The following is a 13471-nucleotide window of genomic DNA, read 5'->3' on the forward strand; positions in this document are numbered from 1 at the left end:
AGAAAAAAGTGATTTTAGGCCTCAAAAACTCCAGAAAAATTGCCTCAAATTATGGCCACCATTAAAATTACAAACTCTCTCCCTGGATGAGGAAAAAACAACGAACAAAAAATTTACTGAAAAAGCCTAGAACGGGATCAAGGAATCAGGTGTTTGGTTTGCTTTAAAAGCAGGACAGCAGTCGAGAAAGTCAGTAGAGAAATGTCCCGGCTTGAAAAATAATTGCTACTCCACCCAAAAGAAGCAAAAGTTTGTTTCTGAGCAGCCCAGCCCAGACAGATTTGCAAATATCACCAACCTGCTCCGGCTTTTCTCTTCACTCTGCCAGAGAGTTTTTTTCAGGACTCGAGCGCTCGCATCTTTGGTGCCTTCTTTGCATAGAGAAGAACCACCCCTACCCCTAATTCTTCTTGCTTTCAGGTTCGGGTTTTTGGAGATAGATCAGGAAAAAACCCAGCGCCAAGAACAGCAGCAGCAGAAGCAGGAAAGGCAGCAGTTCAAGCATGGAATGCAAATGCAAGATAGGCATCCTTCGTACATTCGCCCCTCCACCAGGAAAGCGCCCTGAGAGACCCCAGCCAGCACAATCAGGCGGCAACTCTCAACTGCTGCTCTTACTTTTCAGCTTCTTTGGGGTCAGTGATTACCACCAGACGGATTCTTTCCATTGCAAACCTGCGGGTTTCCTCTTAGGTCATTTCCTAGCAGCCAGAGCCAAGGGGAGGAGGAACTTGGGAGTGCTGAAACAGCAGCGCCACCGCCTGGAAGAACCAGGATTTACGCAACCTTCTGCATTCACCTGTCCATCTCTTTCCTTGCAACCCCCTGTTCCCCCGCTCTCTTTCACCATCCTACGACTTGGGGGAGTGAGGGTCAGAGTGTGCCCGTTTCCCTCTGACTCAGACTGTTGTCTCCCAGTCAGAAGAGCTCTTCGTCCATAGCTGTGTTTTAATACTCTGTTTTGACCATACAATCTTTTGACTTTTCTATGAACTTAGCCCTAGCAAAAGGCTACAGCCCTCTGTTTAAATGCAGGATAGATACAATACAGCAAAAGAAGCTGCAGTGCAGATTCCCCACACTGTCCTGCAAACATGCCCCACTCCTGCCCTGTAGGGATCTACTTTCCAGGCATGTGAGTCCTTCCCACTCCATGGTCCATTCAACCTTTGGCCTCTATTGGCACTACCAGAATAGAGAGAAGGGGTGCGCGATTTTCACTAGTGGTTATGGTGATTAATGAAACATGAAAAACTACTCACTGGGAATTGGGCATGTCTATATCCAACAGGCCTCATGTGCCTCCCAGCAGACACCACATGGTTGTAACTTTCAGATCAGTTCACGTGCTTGAAGCTGACGGTTACTTTTCCTCTTTTCAGGCTATTCCTTTTGTACAGTAGTAGTCCATGGCTTCACATTCTCCTCTGTTAGCTTGGAAGTCTGGGGTTTGCTCATAAACAAAGAGCCGAACCTCTTATTCTTGCTTTCGTATTTTCCTTCACAGTTTATAAGTGAACTTCAGAAGCTTGAAACTGAAATCTATTTACTCTTCTATTTTTCCTTCCCTCTCTAAGATAGGCAACCTGATGAGTATGTTGGAGCAGAACTGCTCAGGTCTTGGCACTAGGGGTTTTACTTGCAAGGTAGGAAAAAACATTTGAAGAATTTAAGAATGGGGAAAATATATGAGCTTTAAAAAAAAAAAATAAATAGAGAGAGAGGGGGAATATGCCAGCTCACACTTTAACAAGGTCTCAAAAGAGCAGGTGCTGTAGAACACACTTTATGCTCCAAAGTTACCAAGTGCTTAATGTGTGATGAGGCTCCTTAGCATTAGCATATTTATAAAAAGTAGAACAAAGCATACTCTTGAAGCTAGAAAGCAGCTTTAGTGAATGAAGAATTAGCAGCTTTTGATAACATTCTGCAACACTGTGTTACAGATACATATAAACTAAGTCTGAACTTGTCCACCACAGATTGGCGAAGTAGGTCAAACATCTGCTTCTTTAATTCTCACACCGTGGAATGATCAAGCTTGTGCAAATCCATTTGGACAATCACTAGTTATCGTGCAGTAATGGATATCTAAGCACTGAAGCCATCTCCTGCTTTGCGGTTGGGGCAACGGTACCCTCTAGTGACCAAGCCCAGGAACTTTGGAATTCTAATAAAAAATATGGTTGCATCTGCAGTATAATTCATGAGCCTTGTTCTCACTGCAGGCAACAGGAGCAAGATCAGGCCCTTGTTAGAGGGTGTTTGAACAATATGATCCAACTGCATCACCCCATCATGTACATGGTTTGAGTGCTTCAAAAGAGATGAAAGGAAAAGCCAGACAGGAACATAATAAATATTTAATGTTTTCTTTCCTCTCTTTAGAGACAGGCACACGTTAAACATATATTGTGAAAAAACACAGCTGGTCAGAAGCCTTAAGTCTACTGAATTTGCAAAAGGTCCATTCAGATGTTCGCTAGAAATGCCGCAGAGGATTAAGGCTCTGCATAACAATGGAGGCTTAAAATCAAAAGGGAAAATGACTCACTTCAGTAACCAATCCTAGAACATTTGTTTTTCTCACTGAAGCACCTAATACGGCTCTGTGTAAACATCCTGAGAGATGAATGTTACTGTACATGAGTTCAAGTAATCAGTGCTATTGGAAATAATACACATGCTATTGGAAAGTGTTCATTGCAGTATTTGCACATAGAGGACCTAATGGCCAAGGCTAGGCAGCCACTGTTGTGGATTCCATTACAGCTACTGTAATATTAGTATGTTGTACTTTGCTTAGTAAAGTGCTTTGCTTTACCCAGATGATAAAAGGCACTAGGATAAAAACAAATGCAATTGCTGAGCAGCTTGTGGGGTGAATTTCAGGCAAAGCAAATCCTCACTGATAGGATTACATTAGAAGAAACTTCCAACAATCGCCACCAGTTAGACTGGGGCACAGTCTCACGAGGGAAGTGGTGCAAGCCTATTGACTTGAGTCACTGGAAACTGGACTGAAGTCAGGTATACAGTCAAAAATAACAACCCTGCACTTGCAGGTGGGAGGAACAAGGTGACCTAATGAATCTTTTCCATCACTTAATTTATCTGATTCTAGGAAATATAACCCCGACGTACTGATCCTGCAAAACTCAACAGGAGGAAAATAAGACCCACCTTGCTAATTCTTTGTATTAAACCAGTATCTCTCTCCTTTACGTAAGGGGAATCAATGCTCTTGTTTTTAGCCACTTCCCCTCCTTATGATGTGACTCATGTTTAGAGACTAGTGATTGGCACATTAGAAATACTTTAAAGACACAGACATCAAGGATGGGAGATGAAATGACTATCATGGTTTGTCTTTTCATTCTACTACAGAGGCCACTAAATCCCTTCCCCACCAGCTAAATGATTATATAGACCCATCACATGTATCATCAACAGCCCAGTGTGCAACAAACCATGATCAATGTGGAGGCTCTCTGCCCATTCATTCCCTCCTAGTGCAAATGGAGGCTCACCAGGCTGCTTCACAAAAATTAAAAACAAAAACAAACTATACATAAACAACTCCAAACTCCTCAAGCTTCTTTGCCCTTCAGTCCCGACAAGGGACTGTGACAGGTTTAGATCATTCAACCCACAATAGAGAAGGTTTGGAAATATTTCCAGGGAGGAAGATCTGCTCCAATGCCCTGCACATGAGCAACCATGTCATTTCTTTCAGTCTAACTGGCAATTCTCAGGTCTCTCTCAAGCCTCAGCAACAGACTCAAAGAATTAATCTCCCAAGTGCACCAGGTGCTCAGCAATTCCTTGGCTCTCTGATGACTAAAGAGTCACTAGTTTCCACAGGACTATCTTTATTATTTTAAGGTAGGTTAAAAAAAAAAATCTTTATAGCATCTGTTTAATCATGACAATCTAATAGCAAAGCAGAGCCCCAACATGTCAGTGCGAAGCAAGAATAGGTTTTGTGCATTGAGAGACCTTCCTGACAGCAAACAGCATTAGACCTGCAGAACTGTTTGTAAGAGCATTACACTAGCAAAGTAGAACCCTAAGAGGCCCATAGCAGAACTCACAGGCAAAATAAGGGACACTTGTAAAACAAAAGTAAGCTTGCCACTTGTAGTGAGAAAGCAAATCAGGGTTGGCATAAACATTGCTAGATGACGCTACGTTTAAAGTGGCCGAGGATGTGGAGCTGGTAAATGTCAATGGCAAAGAGAAGACAGGTGTCTATGCAGAATAAGGAAGGGGTTACCTGTACAGCAGGGAGATGAGAATATGCAGCAAATGGACAGGCCCTAAGCAGAGGGCTGAATCTTTAAAGATGTGGCATCATTAAGTGGCACTAGCTAAGTCAGATGGGTCCCTGTGCTTGAAGGATTTCATACATTTGATCAGATGCCACTTCAGAGCATGTTGCCAGACGGGTAGTAGCATTAGGTTTTTATAAAACTCCTTCTCCCAGTGAATGCTGATACTATAGGAGATATGATGAAAGATGCTCAGTGTACCCCAGGGCTCAGTGTCCTCAACAGAAGCCGCAGTCACCTGCTCCTTTGGTTTTGTTGCAAACAGATCTTTCCTCCAAAGCTAGTGGACATGTGTTTTCAGAGCCCTGGCAGGGAGGAGCCATTCCCCACCCCACTCCATGTGACAATGAGGCCACTAGTCTTACTCCTCCACAGAATAAACTGCAGATGATAAGTCCTGCCTCTTCAGCCCTCCTACCCCTTAGTGCTGCCAGTGTTCTTCAGGGCATACAGCAGGTTGCAGAAGAACTCATACCAGAAGAAGGTGAAGCCAGTAGAGAGAGCAGCCTTCAGCAAGCTGGGGGAGAGACCCTTAAACAATCCAACAGGCCCCTCCTCTCGCACAATTTGCCCAGCACAGTCCATTAAACCCTTGTACGTCCGCACCTGGGGGGAGAAGAGTTGAGACAGTAAAGAGAGCAATAGCACAAGCTCAGCTCACCTGGGCAGAATTCTCTCAGAAAGCTCTGTAACATATTCCACACATCCAGGAAAGGGACTCAGAGGACTTGAAAGAAAGCCAAGGGCTGTTTCAAAAATGTACTCTCGATACGTGCAATGGAGATTCTAGGGATATTCACTATGACTAATTGGCAGCATTAAAGAATCAGTCTGAGTGTACACTGATTTGTAGATGCAGGGACCACAGCCACAAATTACATTTACCATTATCAGCAACAGCTTACACGCCAACTGAATGACAGGAAATCCTTTATACCACACCTCATGCACTGTTCACGCTACAGAGTTTGCAGAACAACTGTTTCAGAATGTGCTGGTATTATTTTCCATATAGACTCATACACTTTTAGGCCAGAAAGGACCATCATGATCATCCAGTCGACTGACCTCCTGAACATTGCAAGCCATAGAACTTTACCCACCCACTCCTTAATAGACTAATAACCTCTGGCTGAGTTACTGATGTCCTCAAAACATGATTTAAAGACTTCAAGGTGCAGAGAATCCACCATTTACACTAATTTAAAGCTGCAAATGATCCCTGCCCCATGCTCCACCCCCACGATCTCGATCAACCTGACCTGGAGGAAAATTCCTTCCCAACCCCAAATATGGCAATCAGTTGTACCCTGAGCATTTTAGCAAGACCCAACAGCCAGACACCTGGGAAAGAATCCTCTGTAGTAACTCAGAGCCCTCCGTATATAGGGTCCCATCACCAGCGATTAGGGATATTTTCTACAAGCAGTCGCAGATCAGCTACATGCCATTGTACCATCTCATCATACCATCCCCACCATAAATGTCTCAAGCTCAGTCTTGAGGCCAGTAAGATTTTTTGCCCCCGCTGCTCCCCTAGGAAGGCTGTTCAGAACTTCACTCCTCTGATGGTTAGAAACCGTCATCTAATTTCAAGCCTAAACTCATTGATAGTCAGTTTATATCCATTTGTTCTTGTGTCAACATTGGTGCTTAACTTACTCCTCTCCCTCCCTAGTATTTACATCCTTTCCTCTCAGACTATATATCTGTCATTGGTTCAAAGATTGGGTACTACCCAATTTGCATGTCAGGCCAATAGAAACTGGAAGGTACATTTTCATATTTGGGGGAGAAAGGAAATATTTCTCTAATACAATTTTAAAATGGGTGTCTATTTCAAGGTGGTAAGGAATGCTAGAAGTATTTAATTTGTTTCGATTTATACAAGTCTCTTTAGGTACCCACCATGAATTCTGAGTGCCTAGAAAAATAAAATAAATCCAAACTCCTCCACACTTTCATTCAACCCCTCTCCAAGAGCACAATGCAAGTGAGTCACGGCCAGATTTTTAAAAGGTATTTAGGCACCTAATTCCTATTGATATCAATGTGAGTTAAGCACCTAAATACCTTTAAAAATCTGACGCTCAGTCAATAGTACAAGATAAATGCAATTTATTACATGGCCATGACTACTGTCAATCCCGTAGGTGCCTTTGAGTCTCCCAGCCTAGATCTATACATACAGATATAGTATACACGGCTCAGTCGGGTCATCTTCCTGAAAGGCAATTTATTCCACTAGTGAACTGCAGTAACTGCTGATTATTTAGAACAGTACTAGCAAAAATTCTGCATTTGTTTAAGGAGTTTAACTGGGTGATAAAATATCAGAGTTCAGAACTTCAACACTAGTTTAACACAGAAATTACAAAATTAGGAAGACAGGTGATTTTTTAAAAAAATCATGGTTATTTTTACTCATTACAGTATTTTATTTAATTTCAGGTCTTTTCAGAAATTTTTGTTTCTAGAAGGAAAAATAATCTCCTAATCAGGGTAGCTGCTTATCTGGGATGACTGGTCCACCCCAAATGACTGTCTAATAAGAGGATTCTCTCATATATAGTATATTGTGAACAAGTCAACCAACAATGCTTTGGTAGGCTCGGAGAGGAAATAAACAGAACCCTGTTCAAAATCAGATGTTACCTGGGTAATGAGTTTTCTGGGTAATGCTGAAATGTAGACCAAGAAATAAACATATGAAAACCAGTTGATCAAAATATCTCTCACCTGCCCAAAGGCTGCCCGGGCCTGCTCAAAGCCTCCCACCTGCAACCGCTTTTTAAATAGGTCAAAAGGGTAAGTAAGGGTTTTGCTGATAACTCCGGCACAGCTGCCACACACGAGGTTTTTAACATTACCTGAAAAGCAGAGAAGTGGAAAGAAAATTGTATGGAGGAAATGGAGGATTAGAATGAAGTTCTGATTTACAAAAGCATCATGGAAAGTAAATCAGACCCATTTATTCATAGACTGTAAGGCCAGGAAGGACCATTATGATCATCTGGTCTCACCTTCTGCATAAAACAGGCCATGGAACCTCACCCAAGAATTTTTGCATCAAGTCCACAACTCCTTTGAGTGACGGCATATCTTTTAGAAAGATATCCACTCTTAATTTAAAGACTGATTTATTCTGCAGCTTTGTCAAATGGCAATACACAAAAGAAACAATAACAGAAGGGTTTATCATCAATAACCAGGCAAGCTTTCACATTGCTAGGGAAAAAAAGTACTGGAGATTGGTAATAGGGTATGGAACCTTGTGCTTCCAGTTGAGGGTTCAAATCAGAACAGTTTGGTAGAGATCATAAATTGGTACCATCTGGTGGTTGTACAGAGTTTGGTAGTCTTAGTTCAGGTCCTAATTGGCAGGTGTCCACAACACAAAACTACCATCACAACCTGCTGTCTAAGACTGAATGAACATTGAGGATGAGCTGCTCTCACGCACAGGAGGTAATCTCTTTACTTGAGAACACTCTGATGGAGCAGAAACTTGCAGTGATGCTACCCATGATGTATGTGCTCTGGTGGATGGAGGTCCCATCTCCAGGGCTGTCAAGGTGCCACTTTTCATGAAATTCTCTTAAAAACTCAGAATAGCCAAAGAGCAGGAGATCAATATTAGAACAACTTGGGAGATTTAACCTGCACCAGATGAATCCTCTTGTACAAGCCAAAGAGGGGAAGCAACTTTAGAACACACAGTTGTTCAGAGATCCTGTACTCACTGACAGTCCTATCCCCACAATATTACTAAAATTGAAAGAAATAAAGGCTGTCTCAGCAAGGTCTTTTCACTGCACTAGCCGCGTGACTCAATTTGAGAAATAATATACTGGACTGGAGAGTTCATCTTCCTGTCGATGATACTTCTATGGGCCTCATTACCACAATATCTGAGTGCCTCACAGTCTTTAATGTATTTATCTTCACAACACCTCTATGATGTAGGGTATTTAGGTATTTTACAGGTAAGGTATTTAGGCATAGAGAAATTAAGTGACTGGCCCAGGGTCACACAGTAAGTCTGTGACAAGAGAAGAAATTGAACTCAGGTCCTAGTTCTAGACTAGTGCCCTAGCCACTGGAGCACCCTTCTTCTTCCTCCATGACTGAGTATTTCACCGTCCCAAGCACCTACCTGCATTCCTTCCTTCCGATGGCATCACCCATTTATACAATTGTTGCAGGAGATTGTAAAAGGAGAACTGGAGACCAGCGTATGGAAAGACAGCGATGATAGTGGGGGTCAAACCCCTGTAGAAGGTCAGAGGCCCTTCTGTTTGGTACATGGTCACCACAGCATGACGAAGATTTCGATAAACCTAAACAACAAGAAACAGAAACAGTAAAGTTCTCCTGTTAGATACACTTACAATCAGCTATTAAGAAATCGGTTACATTCCTGATATAGATCATGGGGATTCCCATCTCCCAACATATAACAGGTTGATTTTTAGCACAAACAGATTAACAAAACCATTTCACGTATCATCACATGACCACTCACTGCTGAGTCTTTGAAATCCTGATAATAATTAAAACAGACTGACAGAATAAACATGGATCTCTACCACATGAGACTAACTGAACCAACAAACCCTCAGTTCTGCTGGACACTGAAAGGCATGTCTGGACATTGTATCCTGAAGTTGCCTGAACTTTGGCTCTGGTGGGAAGCAAGCCCCAAAGATGGGTCCCCATGACTGAGAACATCCTAATCTGAATAGCTTCAGAAAGTGACAGTAAGGGGAGACTGGCAGATCAGGACAGCTATTATGGGGCAGGTGGGAAGCTCTGGGTAACTGAGCAAAACACAGCTGAATTCACCGATAGTGTGTCCTTCAAAGATTCTTAATTTACAAGAGTGATGTCAAATATGCCAGTCACAACTCTTTACTCAACAAGCTGAGAACATTTCTTGTCCAGTCTTGACTGTAGCTAGAAAACACCAGTACTCAAAGACTTATCGTACTAAAAAATGTAACTACTTCTCATATTTTTGGTAATTTTCGCAATGGCTTTAGCTCACCAGCACTTGTATTTGTATCAGAGGTGTGATTTCTTCCTCACAGCCTAGTTTCACCATTACTCCTGCAGTGAAGCCCTGACACTGACTACATGGGAATGGATTGCGATTCCATTACAAGTCAAGCAGAAACACAATGAGAAAATGGCTCTGATTCAAAATTAAGTGTCTCCAGTAAGAACAGAGGGGAGACAGAACTTGGTTGGGGGGAGACAGATCCTTGTATAAACAAGGACATAAAACTGGATTACTAGAGGACTGCTTTAAAATCTTCATACCTGTAAGAGCCTGCACATGACTCTTTGTACACTTTGCATATTTATGAGCCAACAATGTGACGCAGTTGTGAAAAAGGATATCATCATTTTGAGGGTGTATTAACAACAGTGTTGTACGTAAGACAAGGAACGTAATTATTCCGCTGTACTTGGCACTGGTGAGGCTTCAACTGGACACTGTGTCCAGTTCTGGGCACCACACTTTAAGAAAGATGTGGACAAACTGGAGAGAGTCCAGAGGGGCACTATAAAAATGATGTAAGATTTAGAAACCTGACCTATGAGGAAAGGTTAAAAAACCCTGAAGATGTTTAGTCTTAAGAAAAGAAGACTGAGGGGGAACCTGGTAACAGTCGTCATATATCTTAAGTGTTGTTGTAAAGAAGATGGTGATAGATTGTTCTCCATGTAGACTGAAGGTAGAACAAGAAGTAATGGGCTTAGTCTACACTAAGGGAGATTTAGATTAGATATTAGGAAAGACTTTCTAACTATATGGATAATTAAGCACTGAAATAGGCTCCTAAAGGGATGTTGTGGAATCCCCATCACTGGAGGTTTTTAACAACAAGTTAGGCAAATAGCTGGTAGGGATTGTCAAGGTATACTTGGTCCTGCCTCAGTTCAGAGGGTTCGACTAGATAACCTCTCAAGGTCCTTTCCAGCCCTATATTTCTTTGATTCTTTGTTTGAGACATGTCCCCTCAGGAAAGGCCGAGGAATAAATCCCTTGTGCTGCTGAGTACCAAAACGAGAGCCAAATCAGCCCTGCCAAAAAAAAGTTCCTCCTTCTCTCTGCCAGGACAAAACATGTGTCAATGGACCAAAGGATAACTTTGCAGTAATGACAATACCACCAATTAAGGGCTCCAGCCTTCCCAGATCACCTGCTGGAAGTTGTGACGTTTTCTCCACACTAATTTGAATGAAACATGACTACTGGCAACAAATATAACAAAGCTAAAGGTCTTCTCCCCTAACTCATACCTTAGGCTCGCCCTGAGCAGCAAAGCGGGTGCGTAGTGTGTCAAGAGGCTGAACTGTCATGGTGGCAGTGCAAGCAGCCAGGCCGCCACACACAAAGTGCACGATGCAGTTGCGGGTGTTGTATGATGTGGCATTGTGCACCAATTCCGTCAGGCACTCAAAGGTCACAAACTTACAGAGAAACAGAAACATACGTCACAGAGAAAACTCTTATCACCCACAACCCTCCTGGTTCCAACACATTCTAACAAAAATAAATAAATCCATCATTTGCAACCTCCAAGGATGCAGCCATCAAATTGGGGAATACTCTTGGCATTCAGAATCTTCAGTTCTCCCTTTAGGAGAATACAGTCTGGGATTTAAAACAAAAAGGCCTCCTAGGACAATTCCATTTTAATTCTCCCTCCTCTCCACAATTTATTAATTAAATAATACACATTTGGCTCTTATACATCACCTTTCAATAGATGGTCTCAACAGGTTTTAGAAACATTAATGAATTAAGCTTCACAACAACCTATGAATCAGTATTATCAACACTGTCATCCTCAATGAACAAAGCCAGTAAGTGAACCAGAGAGATAAGTGACACACCCAAGGACTCATAGCATGTAAGTACGTCATCTGAGACTAGAACCCACATCTGTCCTCTTGGTCCACTGCTCTACCATCACCTAATCACACTGCCAGAGTCTTTACTTTGGCATACAAAATACCCTATGAATGGTCTAGCCCTACAAACAGCTGGGTAAACGATGGGCAGCTATGACAGGATGAGGCTGCTGACAAAGCCACTATAGGAACTAAAAATTTCAGAACAAAGCTAGCCCTGGATGATTTCCTGACACCTTACCTGGACAGCTCCATAGCTGACTGAGAGGAGCTGAGCGGGCACATGCCCCTTCCAGAATGCTGTTGGCCCTTCCTCATGGCAGATCCGGTGTGCCGTTTGCAAGATGCCATAATATTTAGCCAGTGGGTTTCTGGGAGAGAGTTGTTCAATCTGAAGCTGAAAAAGAACAAAGAAATTACTTTACTCTGTGATCTGCTTCAAGGACCTGAACTGATCTTTGAAACACTCAGTGTCCTACATTAACTCAGACCCCTCTCCTTGTGTGCCCTCATGGCAGCTACAACTGGCTCAGATACCACTGCTGCTGGTCTTTAAGAGTTGGGGGTAGAAGAAGAGGTATGTGCAATGCTAAAGAGATGTGATATTCAGCAAAAATGTTAATAAAACTAAATTAGGACAGGTAGATAGAGAGGGGAAAAAAAGGAAAAGCAAGAAAAACATAAGAGCTATGTACAAGAAAATAAGACGGAGCAGAAAAATACATTAATTTGTTAACAGAAAGCAGAAACGGCCCCCAAAGAGAATAGATCTGTCTACCGTGTATAATCTGTATTTAACTCACACACAGAGGTTTAATCAGCTATGTAATAGCTTCTGGGTGTATTTGTGACACTGGCAATGATTTATTTAAATACTATAAAAGGTTAAAAGAAAAAGCATTGCTTCTTTTTATTCTTTGCATGTTCCTCTTCCAGATGTGTCACGGGGGCTGTTGGGAAAGGTACCTGAAAGCGAATCTTGATGACATCCACAGGGCTGACTAGAGCCCGAGTGACAAACCCAGATGCAGATCCTGCCACAGCCACCTCCACAGCGGAGATGGACTTCACTTCAGATTTGGGGTCATAGCCGACCATCACTACCTGGTCCACAGGCAGCCTCCACCTGCATCAACCTCCAGGAGTGCTACAGTCCAAAGACAGAAGAGCATGAGGAGTTTTCAGTGAGAGGTCTACTTCTGACCTCTCGCAGAGGAGCAAAGAAGTCTCTGTCACACAACAAGCTAGCCTCAGGCCTGTGAATATTTTTGATCCCAAAAAGGAACCCCCGACTCCTAAAACTGCTCCCGCCACCAGAACACACGGACTATTTAAACAGGGTCAATAATAAAGCAAAATAAAAGGTCTTCATCCAGCCTAACAAAGGCAACAATAAACACACCTTGGCTTGGGAGGAAGGGGAGGATATAACTTTTGGAACAGACATGCTGGCACCAGCCCTACTGGAGGGGATGGTTGCTGGTGTGGGGCTCGGGTGGATGGGGGGCAGAAGTGATGGTTACTGGTCGGGACTTGCAGAAGGGACACTTCCCGGGTTGGACCGGGACAGGCTGGGGGCAGAGGCTGGTCAGGCTGGGGACGCGCCGCGAGCCCAACGGCCGTTCGCCCAACGGCCGGTCGCGGGGACGCGCCGAGGGGACCGGTCGCTGGTGTGGACGGAGACGCGCTGAGGTCGAAGCTACCCGGGGTCACCGCACCTCAGAAATTCCCCCTCAAGCCTCTGCCCCACAGCGCCCTCCCGAGGAGACATTCACCACGACGACGCTCACCCCGGTGCTGCCCAGGCCGGCTCCCGGACGCTGTCACCTCCTCACGTCGCTGCCCAGAGCCGCTCCCCGGCTTCTTGACAATCCAGCCAGCGGCCTGTCCTGGTCCGGGAGGACAAAACAGACTGCGCATGCTCAGGATCATCGCAGGCGCCAGGCCTCGTGGGAGATGTAGTCACGCCAGACCTCGCAGCGTAATGCGGGGGGGGGGGGGCGCGCATGCGTGCAGGGCAAGGGAACTCCCCCACTTGCTGGGCTTATAGGGTGCGGCTGTGTTGGTCACTGCGGCCTTCACTGCCCTGGAGCCCGTGGTGGGTGGGACCTAGGCAGCCTTAGGCCGCAGGCAGTGAGAACACACAGGAGGCACCTGGTTTTCAACCCCCTCTGCTCCCATCCTCCCCCAGTCCCTTACACTGGTCCAAAGGCCCC

At 44.0% G+C, this 13471-nt stretch overlaps 1 protein-coding gene across 1 annotated transcript in view; it reads right to left on the reverse strand.

The window, feature by feature from the left end:
- Positions 1-13185, reverse strand: part of SLC25A19 (solute carrier family 25 member 19) — an 18937-nt gene extending 5752 nt beyond the window's left edge. Inside the window, exons 1-7 of the mRNA XM_074971948.1 lie at positions 13046-13185; positions 12222-12402; positions 11497-11652; positions 10641-10811; positions 8488-8671; positions 7071-7201; positions 4750-4937 (exon numbers count right to left, since the gene is read on the reverse strand). Coding sequence (XP_074828049.1) covers positions 4750-4937; positions 7071-7201; positions 8488-8671; positions 10641-10811; positions 11497-11652; positions 12222-12353 — 962 coding nt within the window. The 5' untranslated portion in view covers positions 12354-12402; positions 13046-13185. The remainder of the gene's footprint in view (positions 1-4749; positions 4938-7070; positions 7202-8487; positions 8672-10640; positions 10812-11496; positions 11653-12221; positions 12403-13045) is intronic.
- Positions 13186-13471: the final 286 nt, after the last annotated feature.

This window comes from Natator depressus, chromosome 14 (assembly GCF_965152275.1).
Source record: "Natator depressus isolate rNatDep1 chromosome 14, rNatDep2.hap1, whole genome shotgun sequence".
NCBI lineage: Eukaryota > Metazoa > Chordata > Testudines > Cheloniidae > Natator > Natator depressus.